Source organism: Chrysochloris asiatica, unplaced genomic scaffold (genome assembly GCF_000296735.1).
Source record: "Chrysochloris asiatica unplaced genomic scaffold, ChrAsi1.0 scaffold00069, whole genome shotgun sequence".
Classification (NCBI taxonomy): domain Eukaryota; kingdom Metazoa; phylum Chordata; class Mammalia; order Afrosoricida; family Chrysochloridae; genus Chrysochloris; species Chrysochloris asiatica.
Window position 1 is genome coordinate 4,849,872 of NW_006408587.1, and position 26,552 is coordinate 4,876,423.

A 26,552-nucleotide genomic window follows, 5' to 3' on the forward strand; every position below is an offset into this window, starting at 1 on the left:
GAGTGGTCTGTTGTATTGCCATTTAGACTTTGTGTGAAGGAACCCCGGTGGTGCTGTAGTGTGAGCTCACAGGAGAAAGATGTGGCAGTTTGCTTCCGTGAAAATTCCATAAACCCGTTGCCATTAAGTTGATTTGCACTTGTAGTGACCCTAGAAGACAGAGTAAGGCTGTCCCCGCAGAGTTTTCATGGCTGTCATCTTTTCTAGACAACTTCTGGATGTATTTTTCACAAAAACGTTGGTAATGTTAGTGGTAGAACCTGTGCTAGTTCTATTCTAAAATTTAACAAGTGTCTGCGGGCCAGCCTGCTAATCTAATACTGGTGTAGAATATTTTCTCCCCTTCTGGGGGAAGTATTTATTCTGAGCTCTAGATACTTACTTAAAAACAAATTTGCTCTTTTATGACTTGGGGAACATCAAACGTGTTGGTTCATGTATTAAATCCTAAATTCGAAGTGTAATCTCCCATACAACTCGGGGTATGGGATTAGGAATTGGGAATCTATAGCTGTGTGCTGTCAGTTCCAGCTCAGAGTGACCCTATAGGTCAGAACGGAACCTTACCATAGGATTTCCTAGGTTGGAGTCTTTACAGGAGCAGATTGCTAAATCTCTCCCGTGGAGCCACTGGTGTTTCTAACTGCTAACCTTTTGAGTAGCGGTTGAGTACGTAACCATTGTGCTACTCGGGCTCCTGTCAGTGAAACCGGGTGCTGAAATTTATCCCTCCAGAGATAAAATGGTTAAAGGAATTGAATTCTAGAATCATAACATGAGAATCATGGAAAACTACACATAGTGGCTAATTTAATATACCATTTCATAAGAATAATCCCAACATTATAATTGTATTGCAACAGAAGGTTAGGGAAGCTTTGGGGACACAGTAACTGCACTCCAATATTGCAAAAGAAACCTACAGGCCCCTGAAGACCCATTTAAAAAAAAAAATTCAAACACAAAGGGTCCCAATTTAGAGGACAAGACAATGCTGGCCTGTTTTTCCTGGACCCAGCTTTCAAACCAAATACCTGTTCAAAGCCGAAGTGGCATACTTATTGCTTGTTAAGTGAGTTTGAGTTGGTTCTGACTTACAGCGATCCTGTGTCAGGTTTTTGAGGCTGTAAATGTATACGGGAGTAGAAAGCTTTATCTTTCTCTCCCAGAGTAGCTGGTGGACTTGAACTGCTGACCTTGTGGTTCACAATCCAGTGCTTATACTATGGAGCTAATGCACTCCCAAACTGGCTTACTAAGAGAGAGTATTTATAATTTGTTATTTAATTTAAACTACTTAATATAGTTTTGTTGTTGTTGTTAAGTGCCATCGAGTCGATTCTGACTCATAACTCCGTATAAGGTTACCAAGGAACAACCGGTGAGTTTGAACTGCCGACCTTGTGGTTCAAATGGGTCTTGGGGCCCAGTGCTTTATCCCACAGTGCCACACCAGGATAGTTTATCTGTTGTAAATGTTTGAATTCAAATTTTTGAAATTTCATTGCAGGTACTGTGTTATGCTTTCTGTTAGTGTTCTGTTTCCTTACAATTAAATGTACTGCTTTTTAAGATCTCTTCACCTTTTTTATTATCACAGAAGAATAATGCTAACCTGAAGTCATTAAACTCAGACAAACCTGATGGTGAGGTAAGACTTTCTCCTTTATATCTTATATCTAATACTCCTTTTAAATCAATAATGGCACAGTTACTATAATTAAAATATATGCTTTGTAGGAGCAAGCCAAGATAGCAAAGCTTGGCCTTAAGCTGGGTTTGCTCACCTCCGATGCAGACTGTGAAATTGACAAGTGGGAAGATCCAGAGAATGAGATTGTTCGATATGGACGGAGCATGTCCAGTATGGCCTATTCTCTTTATTTATTTACTAGGTAAATATAGTTACATTTTGAATTTTTTTTTAGTAACTATGATAATATCTGGTATAAAGAAAAAAAATGCTATGTTAAATGGCTGATAGATTAAAGTAAGTATCAAATATATGGTAGAGACACAAAGTAGTTCTTCTGACAACTGAGGGTTTCTGGGTAGACCAAATGGTTTGTTTCATTACTAATCTAATATGGGTGGTTAGAATGACAATTATTTGATTAATTAAATAACAAAGAATTTAATTTTACAAGGGATCCTCTTCTAGGTTTGTGCCCATTTTCCCATCATTTTGAAATAAGTTTGTCATCCTATGTATCAGTTTTCTCTCCCAGGCTGCACCAATAAGTTTAAGAAAACATGACTGTTACATCGTTATACAAGCGATTGGTTAAACACACATCAAATGATAGAGTTTTGAGGTCTACCACTGGAGACCTCTAGGGTGCCAAGTCTCCCTGAATTAGCTTCCTTACATAGCAGAGAATTTTCCTAACTTTATTATTACCTGACCTACATTCTCGGCCTTGTCCATATTAGAAGGGTCTCAATCAAATGCCTGGCTGGTCAGTGGTGATCACATTAGGGTCCTCTATTAGTCTATACATATGGTGTGGCACTGTAGGATAAGCACTGAACAACAAGGTTGGCACTTCAAACTCACCACCTGTTCCTCAGAACAACATATATATAGTATAATAATTCCACATTGCTAGATCTTATCTGTACAGTAATCTACTCTCAAATTTTCTCAAGGAGTGACTTCTGATTTTTTGTTCATTCCCTGAAATTGACCTTTTCCAGTATTAGAAGCCTGCAAAATATTTCATGTTCCTTGGTTTTTGCCCCCTCTCTTAATCATTCTGATTTTGAAAAGATTACCAGCAGCAAGTCACACCTTGTTGCATTGTTCTGCTATGGCATTCCTTTGGCCTAACGACTTAAAGTAGATGTTGTAGGCTTTAGGACTCAACACATTGCACCCCTGTCCACCCAACTTCTGAACAAACTGAAAAATAAGTCAAAGAATAAGGCATTTGGGGGCCAGTAGCATTTGTAATTGATAAAGCTCATATTGGAGAATGTAGTTGATATCCACAGACAATGACCTAGGATGAGAAGTGTTATTTCACCCATGGGGGCAGAATCTCTCTAGAAAACATCTGGAAAAGCAGGTATCTCCCAAAGACAGCTTTACCTCCATGAGAAAAAGGAGACAAGAGGGCTGCCATGTCCAATTTCTTATTTCAAAGTCACCAAAAAATCTGAAAAGGTAAGTGCCTACCCTGTCTGGGCTGGAGTAAGTGAGGAGCAGAGAGAGCAGTATGGGTGTTTGGCTAGTGGACATTCCTTCAGGTGGAAGGAAGACGAGGCTTTGGACTGAAGCCACCCCTGAATATCAGGCTTCATTTCCTGGCTGCTGATGTCTTCTGTTTGTTCTAGATGGATAATTCTTGAAGGAGAAGGCAGAAATGATGTTTAAGTTTCATAGCAACTAAGAGGCAGGATTTGTTGCTCCTAGATTCTAGATCTTCTGGTTCATGCACTTTTCTTTTTTCATTTCTTTTCCTAATGCATTCTGTTGGTAGTTCCTGGGTCATAAAAGAGATCTGTTCCTAAGTGTGTCAGTAAGTCTCTAAGTGGAATTTGTAGCTATGTCAGAACACATACATGCAGTTCTTATTCAGCCTTACTTCAGAGGAAGAAAAGGCTTGAAGCTTTTTTAGTCAAAAAAACTGCATGTGTAGCAAGTGGAGATGATGGTGATGAGGAATTTGTTGCAAATAGGGGGATTAGCCATGAGCTACTAACCACAAGGTTGGCTGTTCATACCTACCAACTGCTTCTCAGAAACCCTATACAGAGTCTCTGAGTCAGAATGGACTCAGCAGCACTTAACAACAACAACAGGAACTGGGTAAAGTGAGAGCAGATTTACCTAGGGCAAGCAGAAGTTGTCACTAAGGTGGTGGTTCATAACATGGGGACTTACTGTAGTTTACTTTTACTTGCAATTTACATTTCATTGAATTATTCTTGGTCATTTTTAGTGTGCTATTACCCATTCTTCTCGTGAGAATGATAGTAAAATTACTACTATAATTACTTTATATATTCATAGTCGAAGCCTAGGTGACCGACACCATCAAGGTTAGACAATTGCATTATTACCAGAGTTGAAATTAAAACTGTGTCACCGTTGAATGCCTTCGAGTCGATTCTGACTCATCATGACCCGACTGGACAAATTAGATAAACTGCATATGGATTCTAAGAAAGTCATTCTCTGCAGTAGCAGAGTGCCAACCACAGCTTTCTTCATGGAGTGGCTAGTGGGTTCAAACTGCCAGCACTTAACCACTGTGCCAACAGGGCTTGGTTTGAAATTAGAGTTAGAGATGAGAATTTCCTGACTTGGTTGATATTATCATCTTTCCACTGTCTAACAAAGGCCTTTTGATTACGGTATATAAAACCTTATGTATTTTATTTGTGAAGTTCAAGGAGGCCTCAAAAAGTTCATGGAAAAATGGAATGAAAAGATAACAGAATTTTTCAACAAACTTTTTGAAGCACTTCATATAATGAAAAGGTCAAAAAAGATCAGTAAAACAAGTATAACTCATCATTTAAAAAATTTCTGTATAAAATTAACATATCTTTACTTGAATAAAATTAAAAGTACTCTTGGCACTTCAGGATAATGCTTTGAACTCCAAGATCAATTTGAACTGCAAGGTTGTATATTCAAACATAGCATCTGCTCCTTGGAAACCCTATACAGGGTCAATGAGTAAGAACTGACTCGATGGTACTTATGACAACAAAATAAGTAATAGTTAAATATTAAAGTTGCGTTAAAAGTAAAATCTTTATTCCATATAACTTAAATGTTGTCGAGTCTGTTCCAATTCCTAGGGTTTTAAAAAGTGGCTGATGGGTTTGAACATCTGACCTTGAGGATAGCCGTCTAGTCCTTCAGGCCACAACAGGACCCCATTCAATATGATTAGTCTAGTCAATCTTGTAATATAGAAAATGCTCTAAAATTTTAATACTATAAAATCAACTTCCAGGCAATAACTTTTTTATTATCTTTTATTACTCATTTTATTTCAGAGGAGAGGGGCCACTGAAAACTTCCCAGGATTTAATTCATCACCTAGAGGTAGGAAGAAAGCATAAAGATATGTACCTAGTGATGGGATAGCTTCATCTATTGGGGAAACCATTTGAACTATTGATTGTCAACAAATGTTCATGAGTACTGGTGGTTAGGACTTCAGTATATATTTTTTGGGGGAAACAATTCAATCTGTGGTGGTGGTGGTGATGGTTGTGTGCCATGGAGTCAGTTCCGACTTACAGTGACCCTGCATAGGGCTTCCGAGGCTGTAAATCTTTACAGCAGCAGAAAGTCTCATCTTTCTCCCATGGAACGGCTGGTAGTTTCAAGCTGCTGACCTTGAGGTTAGCAGCCTGATTCGTAATCACTATGCTACCAGAGCTCACCTGGCAAACTCACACCAAAATATTCTGTATACCATTTTGAAATAATCTTTTAAAATATACCCATCTTATCTGTCCAACCTTATTTTTCACTGTTATTTCTCACCGTACTGTTTTCCTTACAATTACAAAATGTATGGTATATGTGAATAATTACAGTACCATCTGATTGGCCCTCTCAGGTGCCTAGTTAAGAAATGTGACAAAATGCATCTTGCTTAGTTGGAAGCAGGTAAGTTCTCTCCCTTTTGACCTCATGTTCCAAGATTCATCACCCATTTATAATTGGGGATATTAGGAGATGTTGTTGTTGTGAGGTGCCATTGAGTAGTAACCCTCTGCACAACAGAACCAAACACTACTTGGTTCTGTACCAACCTCATTGTTATGTTTCAGCCCATTGCTGCTGCCACTCTGTCCATCTACCTACCTCCTTGGGAGTCATCCTCTTCTTTACTGACCCTCTGCTTCAGGATTAGTGGTAGTCCCTCCTAACAACATGTCCGAAGGATGAGGGATGAAGTCATATTAGGACATGAGCCCTCTGGAATCCTAGGCACAGTTTCTGTGGCTAAATGTCATAAGTCTGTGTAATCCCCCAGAAGAACTGGAGGTATCCAGACCAGCAGAGCCTTTCCAGTAATTCATTTTGCATCAGTCCAGGAAATCTGAATACAGTGAAATTCTTGTATTTCCCTAGATATGACACAAAGGTTAGGAGCCCCGTGACAGGCTTTTTATTTTTAGGTTTTGATTTTTAAATTCTATGTAAAAATGATTAATGGGTGTATGTCTGAAACAGTCTTTTTTTCCCCCCCCACCAGGCTTTTGCCACGGAGGGCTTAAAGTTTGCGTCAAGTGTCCAAGCCTTCTCCAAACAGGTACTGCATACCTAGCTGTCTGGAGTGGGTGGTGATGTCATGTTTATCGACTTTGGGGATTTATTAGTTAGGTAAAAAGCTATATAAGGTCTGAAAGGAGGAGTTTTGTTGGGGTTGTTATAAGTTCTTTAATTACATTTCAGCTGAAAGATGATGACAAGCTTATGCTTCTCCTGGAAATAAACAAGCTAATTCCTCTATGCCAACAGCTGCAAACAATAATTAAGACACCGCTGCCGAATAAAGTGTTTCTAAAGGTAAGCGAGAGGGTGGATTATTCAGGTAGACACTTGAGAAACTATTTCTGTTTTTAATCAGGCTAGCTTCAGCCACCCTTTGTTTTTGCTGTTTTCAAATCAAATATTAATATTCACAGGACAATTTATTTCTATTTCTCATGCATTGATTTTAAGAATCGTTTGTTATGCTGATCCCAGGGAGCAGCTGATTCAACTAAATGAGCATTTTGCACATTAGTGTTTTAGCACTGAGCTAAACCCTAACTCTCAAGTCATCACAGGGCTTGTTGTTAACTTCTTTCCAACCCATAGCGTTTCCAAGGAGCAGCTGGTGAGCCTGAACCACCAACCTTGTGGCTGAAATGACTTTGCAGAACAGTGCATTAGCCCACAGCACCACACCAGTATTGTAATCACAGGGCTTACCACGGCATAAATCCCTCACAGCCAGGGCTCCCATAATGTGCTTTAGAGCATTTGGGCTTGTGCCCATGAAACAAATGCAAAGTTTTGGAAAGTAGGGAATTCGCTATCACTATTTGGAAAGCTTTGAGAAGCTGTTAGGACTTAAAGTCAAACAGCTGGTTTTCCACCCATTCTTCCTGGGGTTCTATAAACTAGGCCTGAGACCTGGGCACCCCTGCATCGGTGTTGGTTAAGTGACCTTTGGAGACCTCATCGATTTTCACAGTGGAGAAATGTTATCATTTTCAAGCTCAGTAAGTGATGACTTTTGGAACCTGGTTTGTACACTGGTTTGTAGGTGGACAAGTGCATTACCAAAGCGAGATCCATGATGGCTGTCCTGATCCGGCTTCTCTCACTTTGCTGTAAACTACTGGAGAAGGTGAGATGGGCTTTCTATTTTAAAGTTACTTTTAAAAATGAAAGGACAGTGTACAAGAAAATAATGCTCTTTAATTTTGGTTTATTTATCTCATAAAGCCGAGACTAAATGTTACATGAACTCTTTCCAACTTCAGGTGGAGAACAGATGGGCCTCAGTTTCAGATAAAGACACCATGGATGGTAACACTTGAGAAGCTTTTGGGGTCAGATCTCTGGAACATCATGTGGCAAAAATGACATTTCTAGAAAGAAAATGATCTCTTCTGTGTAAGAATTTCAGCAACTTTACTAAGAAAACCATATTGAAATCTTGCTTTATATTCTTATCATGAAACCAATTGTGAAGCTTTTTGACAACTAATACATGCCATGGTAGTTGCTAGAATTGTAATTGCAGTGTGGTTTTAAAATGAAACATTGCCTATAAGAATGTTCTTTGAAAATCAAACCAAATATCACAACCGTCTTAATGACAGTTTAATCCAAAGAAGCTTTTTTGACTATGCTCACCTTTGGCATCTTTTCCCGTAACCGTTTTCTTTCTGTAAGTTCTATATAATGAACTTTCAGCAGATCCAGGAGTCTGGGTGAATGCAGGGTTTTCCTTAAGCCTGTGGACGCTTCCATGCTCCCTCTGTCCAAGTGTTAGGGGGTTTCCCTGCTGTTAGAGGATCCCTGCTATCATGTTCTCTAACAGGTGTCTCCTGTACCACATTTGTTGTGCTGCTTGTGCCTTCCTGTCCCCAAAGCAAGGTCATGGTGCTCACTTCACGGACTCATGGACGAACTCACCACAAGATGGCGCTCTCTTAACTCAAGTTGTAGCACAGCTGGCTTGTTGGCCCTGAATACTACTAGCTGCAGGCTTAAACCTACCGACGGGCTTAAGAAAATTAGTCTTTGAATTTTTCCTCAGAAGTGATTGAGTCGATTGGATGATATGGAACTACAAAGCTATTTAAAATAAATTCTGATTAGTCATACATGTGATATAAGTGGTTTTGTTTTGGAATGCTTATTATAAAAGAAACATGTTTCTGTACTCATTTAGTTTTCTTGTTACCATGGAACTACACTTTGATTGAAGGATCGGATTTACAGTTTTTCTTCATATGATACACTATGGTTAACATTTAAACTCTAATTTCATGGTGTTTATATGAGGTTAAGTCAAAAAGTATTGCTATAAAATCATAGAAATCTTTATTCAACAGAAATGTCAAGATGTCAGGCTATTATTTCTTGATGTGTATTATTACATGCTCTGTGTCTGTATACTTCTGAAGGCAGTGTTTCTCTAATCCTCCACCCTGAAGAATACTGTTGGATTTGTTGATGTTAAGTGCTGTTGAGTCAGTTTCTACCCAGATCAACCCTATATAGGGTTTCTGAGAAGCAGCTGGTGAGCTTGAACCACTGACCCTGCTGTTCAAACAACTTTGTAGTCTGGTGCATGATCCCACAGCGCCACACCAGGACGCCTTCAAAACAGCAGTTTTGGCATCCTCACAGGACTCAAAGTGTATTCCTTCTAACTATGATGAGTTTGGAGAATAAAAGAGTATGAAGGGGAAGATCAGGGCTGTAGGGTGGGTAGGGTAAAGTTTCTCAGTTTAACTCTCATAGGACAGTCCTTGCTACCCTTGAAGAATGCGCACGTGTATTGACATGATGGGAAGTAATTCCTTGGTGCAACTTTCCTGGCCTTTTACTCACCGATACAGCTCTTAATGTTCATTAAGATTTCTGTATAAGGTGAATGTAGCGGGAGACTCAGGGAGGAGTGCAGGGCTTAAAGTGAGTAGAGTTAAAATAGTTAACTGATGGTACACGGAGGGGATTTCAATCATTGTAATGAAGCAATATATATGGTTTGTTGAATATAAAACTGATAGTCTGCACTGTAATCCTTCACTCAATTCACAAGATTAAAAAATTTTTCCTGTATAATGAGCCCCCATGATCATCCTGTCTTTGAGAAAATCTATCAAGATTACCCCTCTAAAATCCTAAAACAGTGGCCATAACTTTCTGAGCTGACCTTTCTGTGCTTAACTGTCCCAACAGATCCCCTTAGAAACCACGTTTTTGATTGAACCCATTTTTTGAAGGTAGTTTTACAAAGGTCATTAACTGTTGCTAAGTGCTATTGGAGTCGATCCATAGCGACTCTGTAAAGTGTATCTGAGGAGCAGCTGGTGGGTTTGAACTGCTGACTTTGTGGTTCAAAGACCAGTGCTGATCCTACAGCACACCAGGGGTCCCAATGAGGCTTGTGACAAGTGTATGGCTGACAGAATTTGTCTGCAGACACCAAGTGATCACAGAGACAAATTTAAAAGTAGTTTTGTTTGGAATAAACCCATTCAATGTATGAACTGGAACTCTAGTAGCCATACTTTGTGACTAACCCTCATGTTCTAATGGTCTGGAGTTGTTTTTGAAATCTAATGGAAGGAGCTTGGTAGTATAGTGGTTAACCTCAAGGCCAGCAGTTCGAAACTACCAGCTGTTCCGCGGGAGAAAGATGAGGCGTTCTGCTCCCGTAAAGATTTATAGCCTCGGAAACCCTGTACAGGGTTGCTATGAGTCGGAACTGACTCCATGGCACACAACAACAACAACAACAATGGGACATGTCAGTTTCCAGATGTCAATAGTTAAGTAACCTAAGCTTATCTAATGATCCCTATCTGGGTTGGTCATCACAATCAATAGTCACAAAAGATCCTGGAGAATCACAGTACCACCAATTGTTGTTGTTAAGTGCTGTTGGTTCCTATCCTAACAACCCTCTAGAGGGTTTCCAAGGAGCAACTGGTGAGCTTGAAACAATTAGCTACCCAATATTTATTGAGGAAAACCTTGAAGGGAAACTGTCGTTTCTATTCCATTTGAACTTTGTGAAGTACCCTAAGCTAGTTCTAACTAGTGAATTCACCCAGGATCAGAGATACTTTATTTACAAGTGTAAATTTAAAAATTGATATTAATCTTATCTAAAATTGCCAAGCATTCATCCTAGTTAATGACTTTTATAAAATGCTTTAAGTAGTAAAAATCATCAAGAATGTCTCTTAGTCCCTGAAATAAAAACATTTCAAATTATAATAAAATTAGGGGAATGTGAGGTAATGTTATATAAAATAAAGTAGATGTGATTCTTTTAACATCTTCAATATCTTTGTCTAATGAATGATCTTCAGTCATCATTGTTTGTGCTACTAGAAGTGGGGACTGTGCTGGTTTGAGCTTAGATTTTCAGCTCAACACCGTCTGTTTCGAGAGTTACTTCTCTGTATCCTGTCTTGTGGGTGTGTTTGGGGATAGTCGTACTGGCATTCAAGTTACAAGAGGTTTTCTTGTGAAATGAAAATAATTTTTTATTTCATTTACAAAACACTTTTACATATTTAAAAAGAGAACATTCTCTTATGTAAAATGCAAGTGATATCCAAACAGCATTTACATGGCAAGTGATTTCTTCTGCATTAAATAATTGTATACTATTTAAAAACAGGCATATTTAAATGTATGTGTTACAGCCCTTAAGGAAAAAATTCACAACTTTCAAATTCAGTATAAATAACTACTTACCCTCAAACCATTTAATTTATAAGGTTTCTTTTAAATAATAATGATATGAAAGCCTTTGTTCTGTTCAAAGACATCTGTGCCCTTGAACAACATATTCTCACTTTCTTTGCTAGTTGGCCCAGAGCTACAGTGTGATACTGAATGACTATCATGTCCGTATTGCAGTAGCCAGCTTCACATCGCATTACGTTAGGAAAGCCCCTCTGTATTTGCCAGAGCCTTTCATATGTCCCTCTTTAAGAAGTCACAGCCTGTAGTAGTCTGTTTCAGAGAGGAAGACCATCCAGCAGCTCGAGGCGAGAAGGTACAGACTACACTCTGCTGCTCTTCTACAACCTAAAGGGCGAAGAGTTGAGGAGGCAAAAGGCACTGTCCCTGGTGGGGGTGGGGGGTGGGTTAGGCTTTTTGGTAGAGCCATACAGAGGCAGACTGAATAAGAAAGGCTGGCACGCTAGTTTGTTTGTTAGACTCAAACTGATGGAAACGGAGGCAAAACAGAAATATTCATGCAGAAATATGTCAAAATCTAGTATGGGGGCTTCGAAAAGTTGTAGAAAACTAATTCCATTATTTTTTAATTCCACTTTTCCATGAACTTGGAATATTTACGGACTCTCTAGGATGATGGATAAATGATTTTCACTTTGTTACTTTTGGAATCCTGATTTGGAGTTAAGAGGAGAAGCACTGGAATGCAAGGTCAGCAGTTCAAACCCACCAGTTGCTCTTTGAAAGCCCTGAATGGGGTCACAATGAGTCAGAAACGACTAGACAACACTTAACAACAACAGCCACAACTTAAAACTTTTATATTTTCTAAATTTTCCTACAAGTGCATTGAAGAGTAAAAAGAATTCAAAAAGCACTTCTTGCTTGCCAGTGTTAGGAAGAGAAGCCAAAGAGGAATTCGAACACTGGCAGGGGAGACTGGGAGGTGACACATGAAAGGTGTGAACCAAGGCTTGTTAGATATCCAGTAACGGAACATGAGGGTAAGCGAAGGCTCAGGCCTCCCCTGCGGATAGCTAGTTCTTCTCTAGGGTCCTGATTGTTTAGTCCACAGGAGGATGGATGAGACTCCGTGCTGCTCTGTCTCCAAAGCAAGCCTCATGATGTAGCTGCTGCGGCAGGAATGCGTTTCACTACGACTTCTTCATACTGCTTTTGTGTTAATAACCCTTCTGTTATACTCTTACTTTCTTCAAATTTGGGCAACACAACTGCAATGTAGCCTTCAGTGGATGGCTGGAAAGGAAACAATGTGTAACACTATCAAATGATTAAAAAATCACATAGGCGGTATGGATGTAATCTTCCTTACCTTCTCTTGAAGAATAGATGGCTTATGGAGAATGTTTTCATTCACTTCCATCAACCGTCCTCTCACACAGCTATTCAAAAACAAATTGATATTTTTGAGAAAAATATCCCTTTTTCTCATATTTGTAGTTAGAAAGTAAGTAACTCACCTAGATATGGTGTATTCTTCTCCGTCTGAGCAGTAAATCTTACACAGAGGTGCCAGTTCTGTCAGAAACTGGGCCCCCTATGTAATTAAAGAAAGGGAGAGTTAAGTGATGTACACTTTTGGCAATCCTTAGAGTTGCAACAGCTTTAACACTTGTCCTGGAAATGGTATTTTTTAAAAAAATGGTACAAGTACATAAAACACTTCAATTGTGCAAACATTGATACCATGGGTGCCTGCTACGTGCTGACAACATACTAGGCTCTCGGGAAAAGTGATTGTCTAGTGATTGTCCCCCCAGAGCAATAGCCTAGAAACACACTGTCTTCCTAAGTAGTTTAGTAACAGGCTAGAAACATACCAACTGGGATTGAAAAACACCACACAGCCAGGTGTAAGGATTCCAAAAGTCAGGAAACTTCATCTATTGCTGTTGTTTGTTGTTAAGTGCTGTTGAGTCAGTTCCAACCCACAGCGACCCTGTACAGGGTTTCTGAGGAGTGGCTGGCGAGCTTGAACCTCCGACCTTGCAGTTCAAATGACTGCAGTCCAGCACATTAACCCACAGTGCCACACCAGGACTCCAACTTCATCCATAAGCAATACTATATTAATTTGATGTGACAGAGCATGACAGCAATCTTGTATGAAGCTAGTTTCATTAAGATTCCTGCCTTATTTTTAGATCAGAATTTTAAGAGTTAAAGGAATGTTATCGCCGTCAATCATGAAGAGTTTCTGAAGGTTTTTCTGATTTAAAACAAAGTACAAGGCAAATCTGGAAAACAGAAAAGTGTTTAAGTAGTAAAATATAAACACTGCCCATGACGCTATAGTGTGGAAGTCAATACTGCACACTGACACGAGTGTTTGTTAGAACAGTAAACAGCATGGATGCTTGTTCATGTCCTCCACTACATGGGTGTATTTGGGAAGTTCTGACAGTCATCTACAAGGAAGCTCATGGGAAACTAGTGCAGGGGTCTCACATTCATTGCCTTTTTCCCTGGAATCTTTCAAGCAGTGAATGCAGGCATTTCATGTCAAGATGCTGGATGCTTCTTTCTTTACCACTCAAAACACTTATTAGATAGCATTTAGATAGTACCACATTGGCTTCACTCCTCCGCCAACATGATTTCAAAATACTAGAGGAAGCACCGTTCCCTTCTTTTGGAAGGAGGTAGGATATTTGTCTCAGAGGACTTTTCCACAACTGGTCTGCGACAAAGCAGCAGATGCACTTTGACCCCTTTTTATCAGCTCCTTTGGGGACAATAAAGGATTGGCAGTACAGCTGTGTAGTAAGACTGAATTTATCTGTAGTGGGTTCAACATGCAGGTTCCTGTGTTGTTTAGAAATAAAACAGTTATTACTTTAGATAGATTTCTCACAGAAATTTCACATGCACTAATTTATTGTAATTTGTAGTATTTGTATGTTATGAAAAGTACATGCTTTTCATTTACTTGTCTCCTGAGGGAGGAAAAATCAATTATATATAAATATATATACACATGTATAAATTAATCATATATATATGGAGTTCTGGTGTGGTGCTGTGGGTTAATGCGCCAGACTGCAAAGCCGTTTGAACTGCAAGGTTGGTGATTCAGGCTCACTAGCTGCTCCTTGGAAATCCTATACAGGTTCGCTATGGGTTGGAACCGACTCGCCAGCACATAACAACTACTATATATTGATTATCTATCTATCTATCTATCTATCTATCTATCTATCTATCTATCTATCTATCATCTATCTATCTATCTATCTATCATCTATCTGACAATTACTAGGGGACTTCAGGTCTACAAAGGGGAATAAGAACAAAAGCCTCCAAAAATAATTGACTCCTGACCTTGTTAAGTGCCTTTGAGTCAAGTTGGATTCAATAAATGAAGGACCTGTACCATCCATAGAAAGTTTGCCAAGTTTAAGATTCTTTGGCATGTTACTAAATTTCCCTTGCTGTGATACCCTCTTTTAACAAACTATGTCTGGTTTGCTTAGAATTGTAGAAGGCAGAGAGGACATGTACACTGAGTTCTGTGGGAAGATTGTAAACAATTGGCAATGACTTAGAAATGGAAAAATGGTAAAGAGCAAATACTGTTTCTTTTCTCAGGTTGATTTTGTTTTTACTACAATACCAGAATACATATATATATAGACTCCTAGTGTGGCGATATACATATCAAACTCACCAGCTGCTCCTCGGAAACCTTATACAGGGTCCCTAGGAGTTGGAACCAACTCGAGGGCACTAAACGACAGCAATATGTATATGTATGTGCGTGGAGTCCTGGTGTGGTGCTGTGTGTTAATGCGCTGGAATGCAAAGTCAGTTTGAACTGCAAGGTTGGTGGTTCAAACTCACCAGTCACTCTTTAGACACCCTATATGGTGTTGCTATGGTTCAGAACTGACTCAATGGCACTTAACAAATATTTGTTTAAAATTTACATGTGAAAATCAAGGGTAAAGAATAGCTGGTCACACACAGGACCAGAGTGAAGTACCTAGCTGATATGAAGTGAGGGAAGATGCACAGTAACACCCATACTTGCAGACAGTACCCATGTGACCTGGCTTCAATGGCTGGATGATCAGTACTCAACTAGAGGAAGAAAGAAGAGGAATAAAAGAGTAATCTGCTACAATTTGATGAACTTGACCTATGCTTGTTGATGCAGTAGGTCAAAGGAGGGAACAAATCTTTACAGCAAGGATCATTCCCATCCCTTGGTACACAGGGTCAATAAAGATGGGCAACTTAAGACACTGGCTACTCAAAATGGGGGGCTACAAAGGCAAGAAGTGACTGGCTTACAAGCTTTCAATAGGGAACCTAGTTCCAGAGGGTGCGGGGAAGGTAGAATCTGCACTGAGTGGTTTCCAACCTGTCTGGATGGGGCTGATGAGAGGAAATGGGGATAAGACTCTTGTGGTTCAATAGGGAATGATTGCTATCAGGACTGACTGTGAGTGTTTGTTGTAAAGGTAAAGGTAGATATTTTGTAACAAAAGGAGGGGAGTGATTGATTCAGGAGCAGTTCAGGAGCAAAGGGCGGTGGAACCATCAAGGGAGAAAAGCAAAGTGTGGGACCCTATCCAGAGAAGTAGTGATGCCAGAGACGGAGGCAGAAATGATGATGTGGACAGATGGAGCAGCTGGGGACTTTAGACTCAGGGAGGGAGAAGGGTGATGTGCTGATGGCCGGGGGGCAGGCGTGCGGGGTGTTTGATGATGCATGCAGGAAATTGTAATCAGTGCAATGAAACGAAGTAAGACAGAATGAATGTAAAGCTAACGTTCTCCCATGTAAACTATCACATAATTCACAATAAAAACTTAAAAAAAATAGCGGTCAGCTAAAATTTATAAAACTTGAGATAAAACTGTTTTAATAATCAAATTGGTAAGACTTAAAAACTAGAAGGGACCAAACATCTTATGTTGGTATTAGCATAATCCTTTCAAATGCCTTATCTTCCCTCCCCTGGCCTTGTGGGAATAAAACAGATAGTGGTACAGATGCCCCCTAACAAGACAGACACTGTACCTCCTGAAGTATCTCAGGTTTTTGGTCTAGGAATTTATTTCAAGTTTAAGTATACTTAAAATTAGCACCTCAAATGGCCAAGGAAGGATGCAGTGTATACAAGACCGGATATCACGACTGGATCTATCTTTACCACGTATGTAGAAGACATAAGTAGATAATCACAGAATTATAGGAACATACCCTCTTAAATTTCCCAGAGACCTTGTTCTGGAGTCTGCTACAGTTGGTACTGATCTGATAGGAAATGCTTTTAATTGTTTTTCCACTCTGAAGAACAGGATGGGATCCTGCCAAGGTGATGACACATATCCTACAAGGAGCAAAAATTGATCCTGTGTTATTGCTTGGCATAATTCTTCCTCCTGTAACACAGTAGTCCTACCTTCATAAGAATATCTGAACTGATAGTTGTTTAGTCAAACTATGTTTTCCCTCATTCTCCTTCAGCTATTTTTGGGATGTAACGGTAGAATATGGAATACTGTTGTTGTTGTTATGTGCTGTGAAGTCAGTTCTGACTCATAGCGAGCCTACCCAGGGTTTCCGAGGCTGTAAATCTTTACGGGAGCAGACCGCCTCATCTTTCTCCCGCGGACCCGCTGGTAGTTTTGAACTGCTGACCTTGAGGCTCAAAGCCCGATTCATAACCACTATGCTGCCAGAGTAGAATATGGAATACATTAGCAAAAGAGAATATTGAATTTCCTCCCCAGGACAGTGCTGTGTTAGTGTCATGGAGCCGCTTCCAACTCGTAAGAGCCTTGTACAGGGTTTCTGAGGAGTGACTGGTAGATTTGAACAGCTAAGCTTATGGTTAAGCACTCTAGTGCTTACCCTACAGCCCCACACCAGAGGCCTTTTGGTGGTACTAGTGTAGAAGGGAGAGCACCCCGCCATGTCTGCATAGACAGGCTACAACGTAAGCTCTTAGTTCAGCACTCTCCGGGCTCTGGCAATTCAGTGGTGAGCACAGGCTGGCTATTTCAATAGTAGCTGACTGAGGCTATGCTCTTCCACTACGTCATTTGGGTAACCAGGCTTATTTGTTTTGAGTCACTAGGCAGTGAAAGATTAATTCTTGCCAACCAAATTCCAGTAAGTAATACCATTTCAACACAGTGGACATAATCATTTAATGGACATCTGTTCAATCCAAGGTCATACCAAGCAACAATACCAGGAAAAAATTTAAAACTAATGTAAGGTCTTAGTCATTTTAAATTCCCAATCTGCTTACCGGTTAGAGTGTTGCAGTATACAATGGTCCTCACAGGGTTTTCCTTTGACATCTAGAAGAAGAATTGAGTCTATTGGTTGCTGAATAAATATTTACTATTCTCTTTTTGAGGCTGTTGTAGATATGTGTCTATACACACACTCAAAATCAGCAACAGTAATTTTCAGTTAAAATCACATTTTCTAGACATTTTGCAGGTGCATAGACAGTAGGAGGCTTCTTCAGTTCAGAGAATTAGAATTAGAGGATTGGGCATATTTGGCCATTGGTATTCCTTCAAGGAGCGCTGATCTCACTGTAGGATGAGCACTAGATTGCTAACTGCAAGATCAGTAGTTCAAACTCACCCATTGCTCTGAGAGAGATGAGGCTCCTGTAAAGCTTTATAGCCCACGGGGTCACTAGGATTTAGAATATACTGGATGGCAGGGGGTTGTTCATCTTTTCATAACTCAAAAATGAAACACGGGGAATGTGGCACCCTATCCAAAGAAGCAGTGACACCAGATATGATAACATGGAGAGGTAGAGCAGCTGATGAATCCAGACTCATGGAAAGAGGAAGGCTGTGAGCTGGTGGCCAGGAGGCAAGCTTGCATGAATGTACCCTTTGGTGGTTTAAATAATTATATATTCCTGAGTGTTTTGGTATACATCAAACAAAACAAAAACAACAGAGGAAATAGAAGCAAATATACCGTTGAATGATGATGCACAGAGACTAATCACTGCAATGAAACTGAGTATAAAACTGATGTTCTCCCATGTAAACTATCACTCAATTCACAATACAAACTTCAGAAAAAGAAGAAACACGAATAGGTTTCCTATAAGCTACCTAAAAGAACCTGGCCCAGACTCATTTAAAGTTAAGGTGATTAATTCCTTGTTCCAGCCTGCTTTATCCTCACATAATTGGTGAGGCAGTGTGGGTTAATGCCCTGGACTGCAAAGTCGGTTTGAACTGCAAAGTCGGGGGTTCAAGCTGAGACACTCCTGGAGAGCTTATACAGGGTCGCTGTGAGTCGGAATCAACTCCATGGCACTTACCAAGATTATCCCTGAATCAGAGTGAAAGGAGGGTCTCTAGCTTTGTCACCAGACACTGGTACACAAAACGGTACACGTTACCTAGAAGTGGTGAATGGGGCTTAAGTAAAACTAGATTCCATCTTTCCGTCCCTACTGCCTCTTAGTTACTACGACGTGATGATTTACCTTCGTTAATATATATGTCCATGGCTTATGGGATCAGGAAAGTGCTAAAACTCCAAATCTACAAGGCGCTCAAAGACCATTGTAATCTTTGCATAACTCGCGGACATCTTCTTAGTAGCAACCCACCCTCGAACTCGCACTGCACATGCCAGCCCTAAAATGTCTTCTGCAATATTACTCGTTTTTGCAAATACTATTCCCCTGGCCTAGAAGGGAACGGAGAGGTCAAGTTCCTTCTGAGGGAAGCGCGGGTAGATTGTTTGCACTAGAGTGCCCATAGCGTCAATCCCAAGCAGAGGGCTTCAGCAGGCAGGAATGCCTCCTCACTTACCTGCTTTGTACCAGCGAGTGAAGTAACGATCCACTAGAGACGGTGCGGTTGGTGCGGACAATTCGGCGGTCGCTAGCTCAGTAGCCATAGCGACCTCCAGCGTGGCTACCCCGCCCTCCGTAGAGAACACTTCCTCCTTGAAGACCCCATGTTAGCGTCCTTCCGGTGCGACCTGCGTCGTGCGCAAGCGTACTGCACTCCTGGCATGCAGGCTCCGCCTACCGTGTGAATTACTATATTTTGAAATCCACTAGCGTGGAGTGATCCCGATTCTTAGAGAACCTATTACACGGAGCAGAACTGCCTCATAGGGTTTCCGAGACGGTAAATCTTTAAGGAAGCAAACAGCTTCCTTATCTTTTTCCTTAAGAGCTGGTGGGTTTGAACCTCAGACTTTTAGGTTAGCAGCTTACTGTTTAACCAAGCTCAAAGCAAGGGTCAAATACAGTAGGGTGAGAGAGATGAAGGGATCCGGGGTGAGCAACTAAAGCAGCTCCTGTGCTTCTGCTTTTGCAGAACAACAGAGAAGGAAGGCCCAGCACTGAGAGCAGTGTTTTGGGGCCATCTCTTCTCCAGTCACGCCTCCTCTGTCTTGCTGACGTCAGCGCCTGAGGCGACGGCGCGTGTCTAGCCGGGCAGGGTCACGTCTCTGTTGCACTGGCCGCCCCCGCCTCGTTTCAGCCACAGGTCCCAGGGCTAACTTCGGAGCACGGTTGCCTGGTGGCGGAAGGCCCAGTGAACGCCCTGAGAGGTCCGAAGCCACGCACTGAGCAAGGCGCGTGCGCATTTCTGGTGGACTCCTGTGGCAGCCTGCGCGTGGCCAGGGAGGCTAAGTCCTTAGAGCGCCACGCAGGTGAGCGTCCCATGACCCGTCCAGGTTTGGGGGCAGGGGACCAGAGTCTTGCTCGTCCGGGGGCGCCCTGATGAAGGTCACTCCCGAGCGTCGAACTTGTGCTTGCTGAGGGTCTGTGAGTGGAATAAGGTGTTGATCCAGCGTGAAGCACCTTCCTGGAGCCTACGTTCTCTCTGTAGGCTTGTCCAGGGCTCCACCCGCCGCCATCCGGGGGCTTGGGCCAGGGAAACACGCGCTCTGCCAGCTGCACCCATACCCAGCCTCCGGATTCCTTACACGGGATAGACATTACCGCTGAAAGCGAAGCAAATGCGTTAATCCATTGTAGAAGGTGGCAGTTATAGAGCTTCGGGTGCTGGGTTGCGGACCCTTCTTGTATCAGGGACCTTTTTGTGGATGTGGCTTCCCTGCGATCTCCGACGGCATGCAGCGACTTGGAGTCCTCATATCTTTAGATCCTTGCACTTAGCAAGTGCTCAGGCCTTGTTTATTAGAAATCACACACCAGGTTGGAGGATTAAGTACTGAGTCAAGGATCCGAACTGTATGTTGAAAGCATAAAGGCAAACAGTGAGTAGTTGAATATGGTAGATGAATAAAGTGGTTGTTGTTTGTGCCATCGAGTGGATTCCGACTCATATTGTTGTTGTTGTTAAGTGCCGTCGAGTCGGTTCAGACCCATATCGACTAGTGAGCTTGAGCCGCCACTCTTAACAGTTCACACCGACTTTGCTGTCCAGCGCATTAATCCACAGATGGAATGTCGCGTCCACAGACTATCCGCCATTTTGCTTCTGTGATTTGAGAAAGATCCGTTCTTAAATGACGTTGCGTGTTTGGAAACTTGAAAACGAAAATACATTTTCAGCATGGAGAATAGAAAGAGTAGATGTAATTTCATGCCCCCAAATGAGCGAACTATCTTTTGCTCAAGGAACCGTGATGGCATTGTGGGATCGACATTAGACTATTAACTGCAAGGTCGGTGATCCTAACCTACCAGTCTCTCTGCAGGCTATAGAGTAAAGATTAACAGTTTCAGAAACCCTATACATATAGGGTGGCTATTTGGTTATTTGCTAAGGAGTCCGAGTGGAGCAGCATTGAGCTGCTAACCTAAAGGTAAGCAGTGCAAACCACTAGTCACTCCAGAAGAAAGATGAGACTTTCTGCTCCCATAAAGATGTACAATTTCTGAAACCGGGAACAGCTCTCCTCTGCCCTGTCGGGCTATGAGTAGGATTCCACTTAATGGCAGAGAGTTGGGTTGCTTTAGGGATTGTTTGGTAAAGGAGCCATAGTGGCACATTGTTTAAACACTCAATTGCTAACCTAAAAGGTCAGACATTCAAACCACTAGCTACTTCTAAGGAGAAAAATGTGATGGTCTGCTTTCCTACAGATTACACCTTAGAAACCATCATATGAGACAGTTCTACTCTGCCCTGCTGCATTGTAGGAATTGAAATCAACTCTATGGCAATGGGTCACCGTCATTGGTAGGAGGGTAGCAAGTTCTTGCCTTTCCAGGTTGTGTTTGATGTACTTATGAGACATCCTTGTGATGACGTTGTTGTCCAGTTAGTTCTGACTCGTAGTGAACCTGTATAGGGTTTCCGAGGAGCAGCTAGTAGGTTTGAACTATTACCTGTAGTTAGTTAACAGTCCAGTACTTACCCTACAGCACCACATTAGGACCCTTGTGATAATGATGTTGGTAAGTGTGGTCCAGTGGGTTCCACCCTGCATAGGGTTTCCAAGGCTATAAATCTTTAGAAAACCACTAAGCAGATGGTTTGCTTGAATCACTGATCATGTGGTTTGCAGTCCAATGCTTATCCTATTCAGCCATTGTGCTCCTCATGATAACATTGTTATGTTGTTATGTTAAGTGCCATCCAGTTGGGTCTGACTCATAATGACCCTGTATGGGGTTTCTGAGGAGTAGCTGCTGAGTTTGAACCTCTGACCTTGCATTTCAAACCCATCTTGCTGGTTGGTCCAGTGCTTATACCACAGCACCACACCAGTGATAATGTTGTTGTTGTTAAGTGCCATCCAGTCACTGCCGACTCATAGTGACTGTGTATAGGGTTTCTGAGGAGCCGCTGGTGAGCTTGAACTACCGACCTGGTGGTTCAAAGCCACCAAGATTGAAAAATATGAGTTTAGTGTTTTGGGCGTCCAGAGGTGGACAATTTGATCTCAATGTCAAATGAGTGGTCTGTTTAGTATTGGTAGTCATGAGCATGATGATTAGAATGGATGAATGGGCAAGGGAAGAAAATGGAGGTGGTGTCAGGATGTTAGGAGAGGATCCAAGATTGACCTAGCTGTGTGTGTGTGTGTGTGTGTGTGTGTGTGCGGGGGAGGGCCTAGAGTATATTTGAGAACAGAAAAGTTGAATCAATGAAGCTTGGGTGGGGGGAGGTTGAAGATTGAAGATCCAAAGTTCAGAAGTTTCTTCTTTCTTAGTCTTGGGTAGCAGTGAGATCACTTCTTCCTCTTAAAAGATAAGGAAGTTAAAAAAGGATGATGGGTGAAAAAGTTCAGAGAAGTTAGTTTTGAGACCAAAGGTGAGGAAAGAGCTCACCGTGGTCAGCTCTGCACTCTGTAATTTGAGAGCTCAGGTTGTTTGCTGAGTTTGCCAGAGTTCATTCCGGAAAGTACAAATCACAGTATTTCAAGAGAGAGAATTGAATATAGTAGGTTGGCTATTTAGCTATGGGAGGACCAAGAACTAAGGAGGGGATCGTGAGGTAACACAGATACAGTAACTGAAAAAAGCAAGGGTTAGGAGCGACAAAACAGAGAGAAGAAGTTGGGGTTATCAGGGTCTAATAGACCTTGCAGGAGGGGCGCTGTGAGACTTCTGTTGTTGCTACCTCAGGAATTAGGGGAGGTGCCGGCACCTCTGAAGGGAGCACTGCCTGATTGGAACAGGTACCTCTGGGGGTAGAGACTGGTCCTCACGGTGATAGGAGCCCTGCAGAAGTGAAGGGTCATTGTGAGGGGACACTGGGAAAGCTAAACAACAGCCTGCACCCTTCCAGCTTCTTAACATAGGCATAATGAAGCCATGATGGTCTGCCCATGTGTGATCACTGTCAGAGACACCACCATTAAAGACAGTCAGGAGACTACACACCTTGCCCCTGTATAGGGTTTCCAAGGCTGTAAATCTTGTCAGAAGCAGAAAGCCTCATGTTTTTCCCACAGAGTGGCTGATGGATTATTTGTTACCCCACCCTTTGTTTATTTCCTTAGATCTTGCTGGGTATTCTAGGATCTTGAATCTGCCCTTTCAGATAGAGCTCAGTGATCATCTTTATAACATTTAAAGATGAACACTTTATATTTTTGTAAACCCCAAACTTTTTATATACTTGTTATTAAGTGCCATCGAGTTGGTGCCAACCCATAGCAACCCTGTATAGGGTTTCTGAGGAGCGGTTGATGAGCTTGAACTGCTGACCTTGTGTCTTTGCAGTCCAGTGCACTAACCCACGGCACCACACCAGTATTTATATACACTAAGGCATTAGAATTAGCTCTAAATTAAAAACCTGCCTTGTGTAATAATCCAGGTTCAGATCATTTCCAGGAGTTGTTGCATTTCATTGTCAGCAAAGCTTAGTAATGCCATTATGCTGACTGTCTTCCTCACTACCCCCCCCACATAGGATTCTATCTTCCTCTGAACCCTCTCTGAAAGGAACCCTTGTGGTGCTGTTAGCTATCTAACTGGTAACCTAAAGGTCAGCAGTTTGAATCCAGCAGCCACTCTGCAGGACAATGATGAAGACTTGGGTGGGGAGAGGTTGCTTCCTTAAACGATTTACAGTCTTGGAATCCCTATGACCAGTTCTGCTGTGTCCTATCGGGTTACTATGAGTTGTAATCAACTGGATGATCATGGGTTTGGTTTTGAAACTTTTTGTATGTCATGTCCTTCATGTTACTCTTAACATATGCTATGTAGTGTAGGGGCTGACTCAACGCTAGCCCTTGAGTCTCAGATAGAAAATAGATGCTGAGAACTGCCTTAGGATTAGGATGCGGTATTATCTAATTGCTACCTCTGACTCAAGTTAGGGATGTCCAGTCATAAACTGTAAAGAAATTTGAATGTAGAAATCCAGCACGTTGAACAGTTAGGATTCTTTTTAGTTAGATAACATTCTATATGAAAGCAAGTCTGATTTTGCCAGACCAAAGGCAAGTTCCTGTTGTTTTCTCACCTGTTTCTGTGGTATTGGTAAAATCCTGGCCAGTAAGGGGAGTTATTGAAAGTCGTTTTATGAGGTCATTGAGTTCTTCAAAGGCTGATCATCCTTTTGAAGGAAGCTGTTGTAATTTTACTTTGTCTTTGCTACCCTTCTGCAGGAGAAGGACAGCTGGAGGGTCACTGTGAGTCGGAGTCAACTCGATGGCAATGGGTTTGGGTTTGGTTCCCACCCTTGGGAACAAGAAATACATTTCTTTATTTACATCTTTTGTCTCAATTTTTGTTTTTAAATTAGCTTATATAACCAACTTATAAATAAATTTACCTAAGGCCCATTGCTGTCGAGTTGATACCAACTCATCATGACTATATATATATATATATATATACAACTGCCCAATAGGCCTTCCAAGGCTGTAAATCTTTACAGATGCAGACTGACACATTTTTCTCCAGTGGAACAGCTGGTGGGTTCAAACTGCCAGTCTTTCCATTAGTAAGTAAACATCTTAACTACTGCATCCCAGGGCTCTTATAAATTTGCCTAATAGATATTAAGTGGAACCTAGGTGGTGCAAGGCTAAGCATTACAGAAAGGTTATCAGATTGAACCCATTTAGGATTTGTGGGGAAAAGACCTGGTGATCTGCTTCTTTCAAAATTACAGCCCAGGATACCCTGCCACATGGAATTGCTGTGAGTCAGAATTGACTCAGTGGCACAAACAACAGTGGATCCGAAACTCAACCAAACCCCCACTGCCTTTCCGTCAATTCATGAGTCAGAATCAACTCGGTGGCACAAACAACAGTGCCTATGCTAAACTCAACCGAAGCCCACTGCCTTTCTGTCAAGTCCGATTCATAGCTTCCTTATAGGACAGAATAGAACTGCTTGTTAGGGTTCTGAGACTATTAATCTGCATTGATAATTACTGGTGATTGGAACACAAAAGTTAGAAACAAAGCAAGGATCAATAGTTGGAAAATATGTATGGCCTTGGTGATAAAAACGATGCTGGAGATTGCATGACAGAATTTTATAAGACCGAAGACTTATTCATTGCAAATACCTTTTTTAAACAACATAACGGGTAACTGTATAGGTGAATCTCATCATATGGAATACAGTGGAATCAAATTGAGTACATCTGTCAGAAGAGGCATTGGAGAAACTCCATATCGTTAGACAAAACAAGGCCAGGAGCTGATTATGGAACAGTGAGTGCATCAATTGCTCATATTCAAGTTCAGACTGAAGCTGAAGAAAAGTGAAACAAGTCCAGGAGAGCCAAAATTTCACTGTGAGTTTATGTCACCTGAATTTAGAAACCATTTCATGAGCAGGTTTGATGCATTAGACACTAATGGCTAAAAAAGAACAGAAGAGTTGCAGGATGACATCAAGAACATCCTACATGAAGAAAAGGTTATTAAAAAGATAGGAAAGAAAGAAAAGATCAAAATACATATATAAAGAGACTGAAACTTACTCTTGCGTATGGAGAAGCTAAATGATAGGAGGAAATGAAATAAAAGCTGAACAGAAAATTCCAGAGGGCAGCTCAAGAAGACAAAGTCAAGTATCATAATGAAATGTGCAGTGACCTAGAGTTAGAAAAGCAAAAGGGTAGAACACGCTCAGCATTTCTTTAGCTGAAAGAACTGAAAAAAAAAAAAAATCAAACTTCAATTTTCAATGTTGAAAGATTCCCTGGGCAAAATATTGAATGACACACAAAGAATCAAAAGAAGATGGAAGAAATACTGAATCACTACCAAAACGAATTGGTGTTCATTCATTTCAAGAGGTACAATGTGACTAAGAACTGATGGTATTAAAAGAAGTCCAAGCTGAATTAAAGTCATTGGTGAGAAACAAGCCTCCAGGAATTGATGGACTACAAATAAGAAATGTTTCAACAAAGTAATGCAACACTGGAGGCCCTCATTCATCTAGAAATTTGGAAGACAGCTACCTGGCTAACTAGTTGGAAGAGATTCATAGTTGTGCCCATTCCAAAGAAAGATGATTTATCCAAATGCAGAAGTCATTGAACAATATCATTAATATCACATGCAAGTAAAACTTTTCTGTATGTAGTTCAAAAACAGTTGTAGCAGTACATCGACAGGAAGTTGCCAGAAATTCAAGCCGGATTCAGAAGAGGATGTGGAACAAGGGATGTCATTGCTAATGTCAGATGGATCTTGATTGAAAGCAAAGACTACCAGAAAAAAGTTTATTTGTGCTTTATTGACCATTCCGAGGTATTTGTGTGGCTCATAAAGAACTGGATAACATTCTGGAGAATGAGCAATCCAGAAGACTTCATTGTGCTCCCGAGGAACCTGTACATAGACCAAGAGACAGTCTTTCTAACAGAGTAAGGGGTTACTAATGGTTTAAAATCAGGGAAGGTGTGCACCAGGGATCTATCCTTTCACCATATTTATTCTATCTGCATGCTGGGCAAATGAAAGTACTTGTCCAGATAACCCACTAGAACCCAATGCCACCAAGTCAATTCTGGTTCATAGTGACAGATAGATGGGTTCCCCCCTTCATTATTCAAAGTAACCACTTCCTTACCTCTTCCTTCCCTCGCCTAAATGATGTCATTTATCGGCTTTCCTTTTTCTCTTCGCAGTTAATGCTTCATCAAGAGATAGTTGTAC

At 41.2% G+C, this 26,552-nt stretch overlaps 2 protein-coding genes across 2 annotated transcripts in view; one reads left to right on the plus strand and one right to left on the minus strand.

Annotated features, from left to right (window-relative positions):
• The window catches only part of CTNNAL1 (catenin (cadherin-associated protein), alpha-like 1), a 68,168-nt gene extending 60,605 nt beyond the window's left edge, over positions 1-7,563 (plus strand). Inside the window, exons 13-19 of the mRNA XM_006864735.1 lie at positions 1,601-1,651; positions 1,741-1,895; positions 5,014-5,062; positions 6,228-6,284; positions 6,428-6,541; positions 7,287-7,379; positions 7,507-7,563. Of these exons, the coding sequence (XP_006864797.1) occupies positions 1,601-1,651; positions 1,741-1,895; positions 5,014-5,062; positions 6,228-6,284; positions 6,428-6,541; positions 7,287-7,379; positions 7,507-7,563 (576 nt within the window). The remainder of the gene's footprint in view (positions 1-1,600; positions 1,652-1,740; positions 1,896-5,013; positions 5,063-6,227; positions 6,285-6,427; positions 6,542-7,286; positions 7,380-7,506) is intronic.
• Positions 7,564-12,076: 4,513 nt separating this feature from the next.
• FAM206A (family with sequence similarity 206, member A) lies at positions 12,077-18,881 on the minus strand. Its single transcript, XM_006864736.1, has 6 exons — positions 18,794-18,881; positions 17,245-17,296; positions 16,188-16,317; positions 12,439-12,515; positions 12,291-12,360; positions 12,077-12,214 (listed from the first exon to the last, which is right to left on the minus strand). Exons 1-6 carry the CDS (start codon positions 18,879-18,881, stop codon positions 12,077-12,079), a joined length of 555 nt encoding a protein of 184 aa, XP_006864798.1.
• Positions 18,882-26,552: the final 7,671 nt, after the last annotated feature.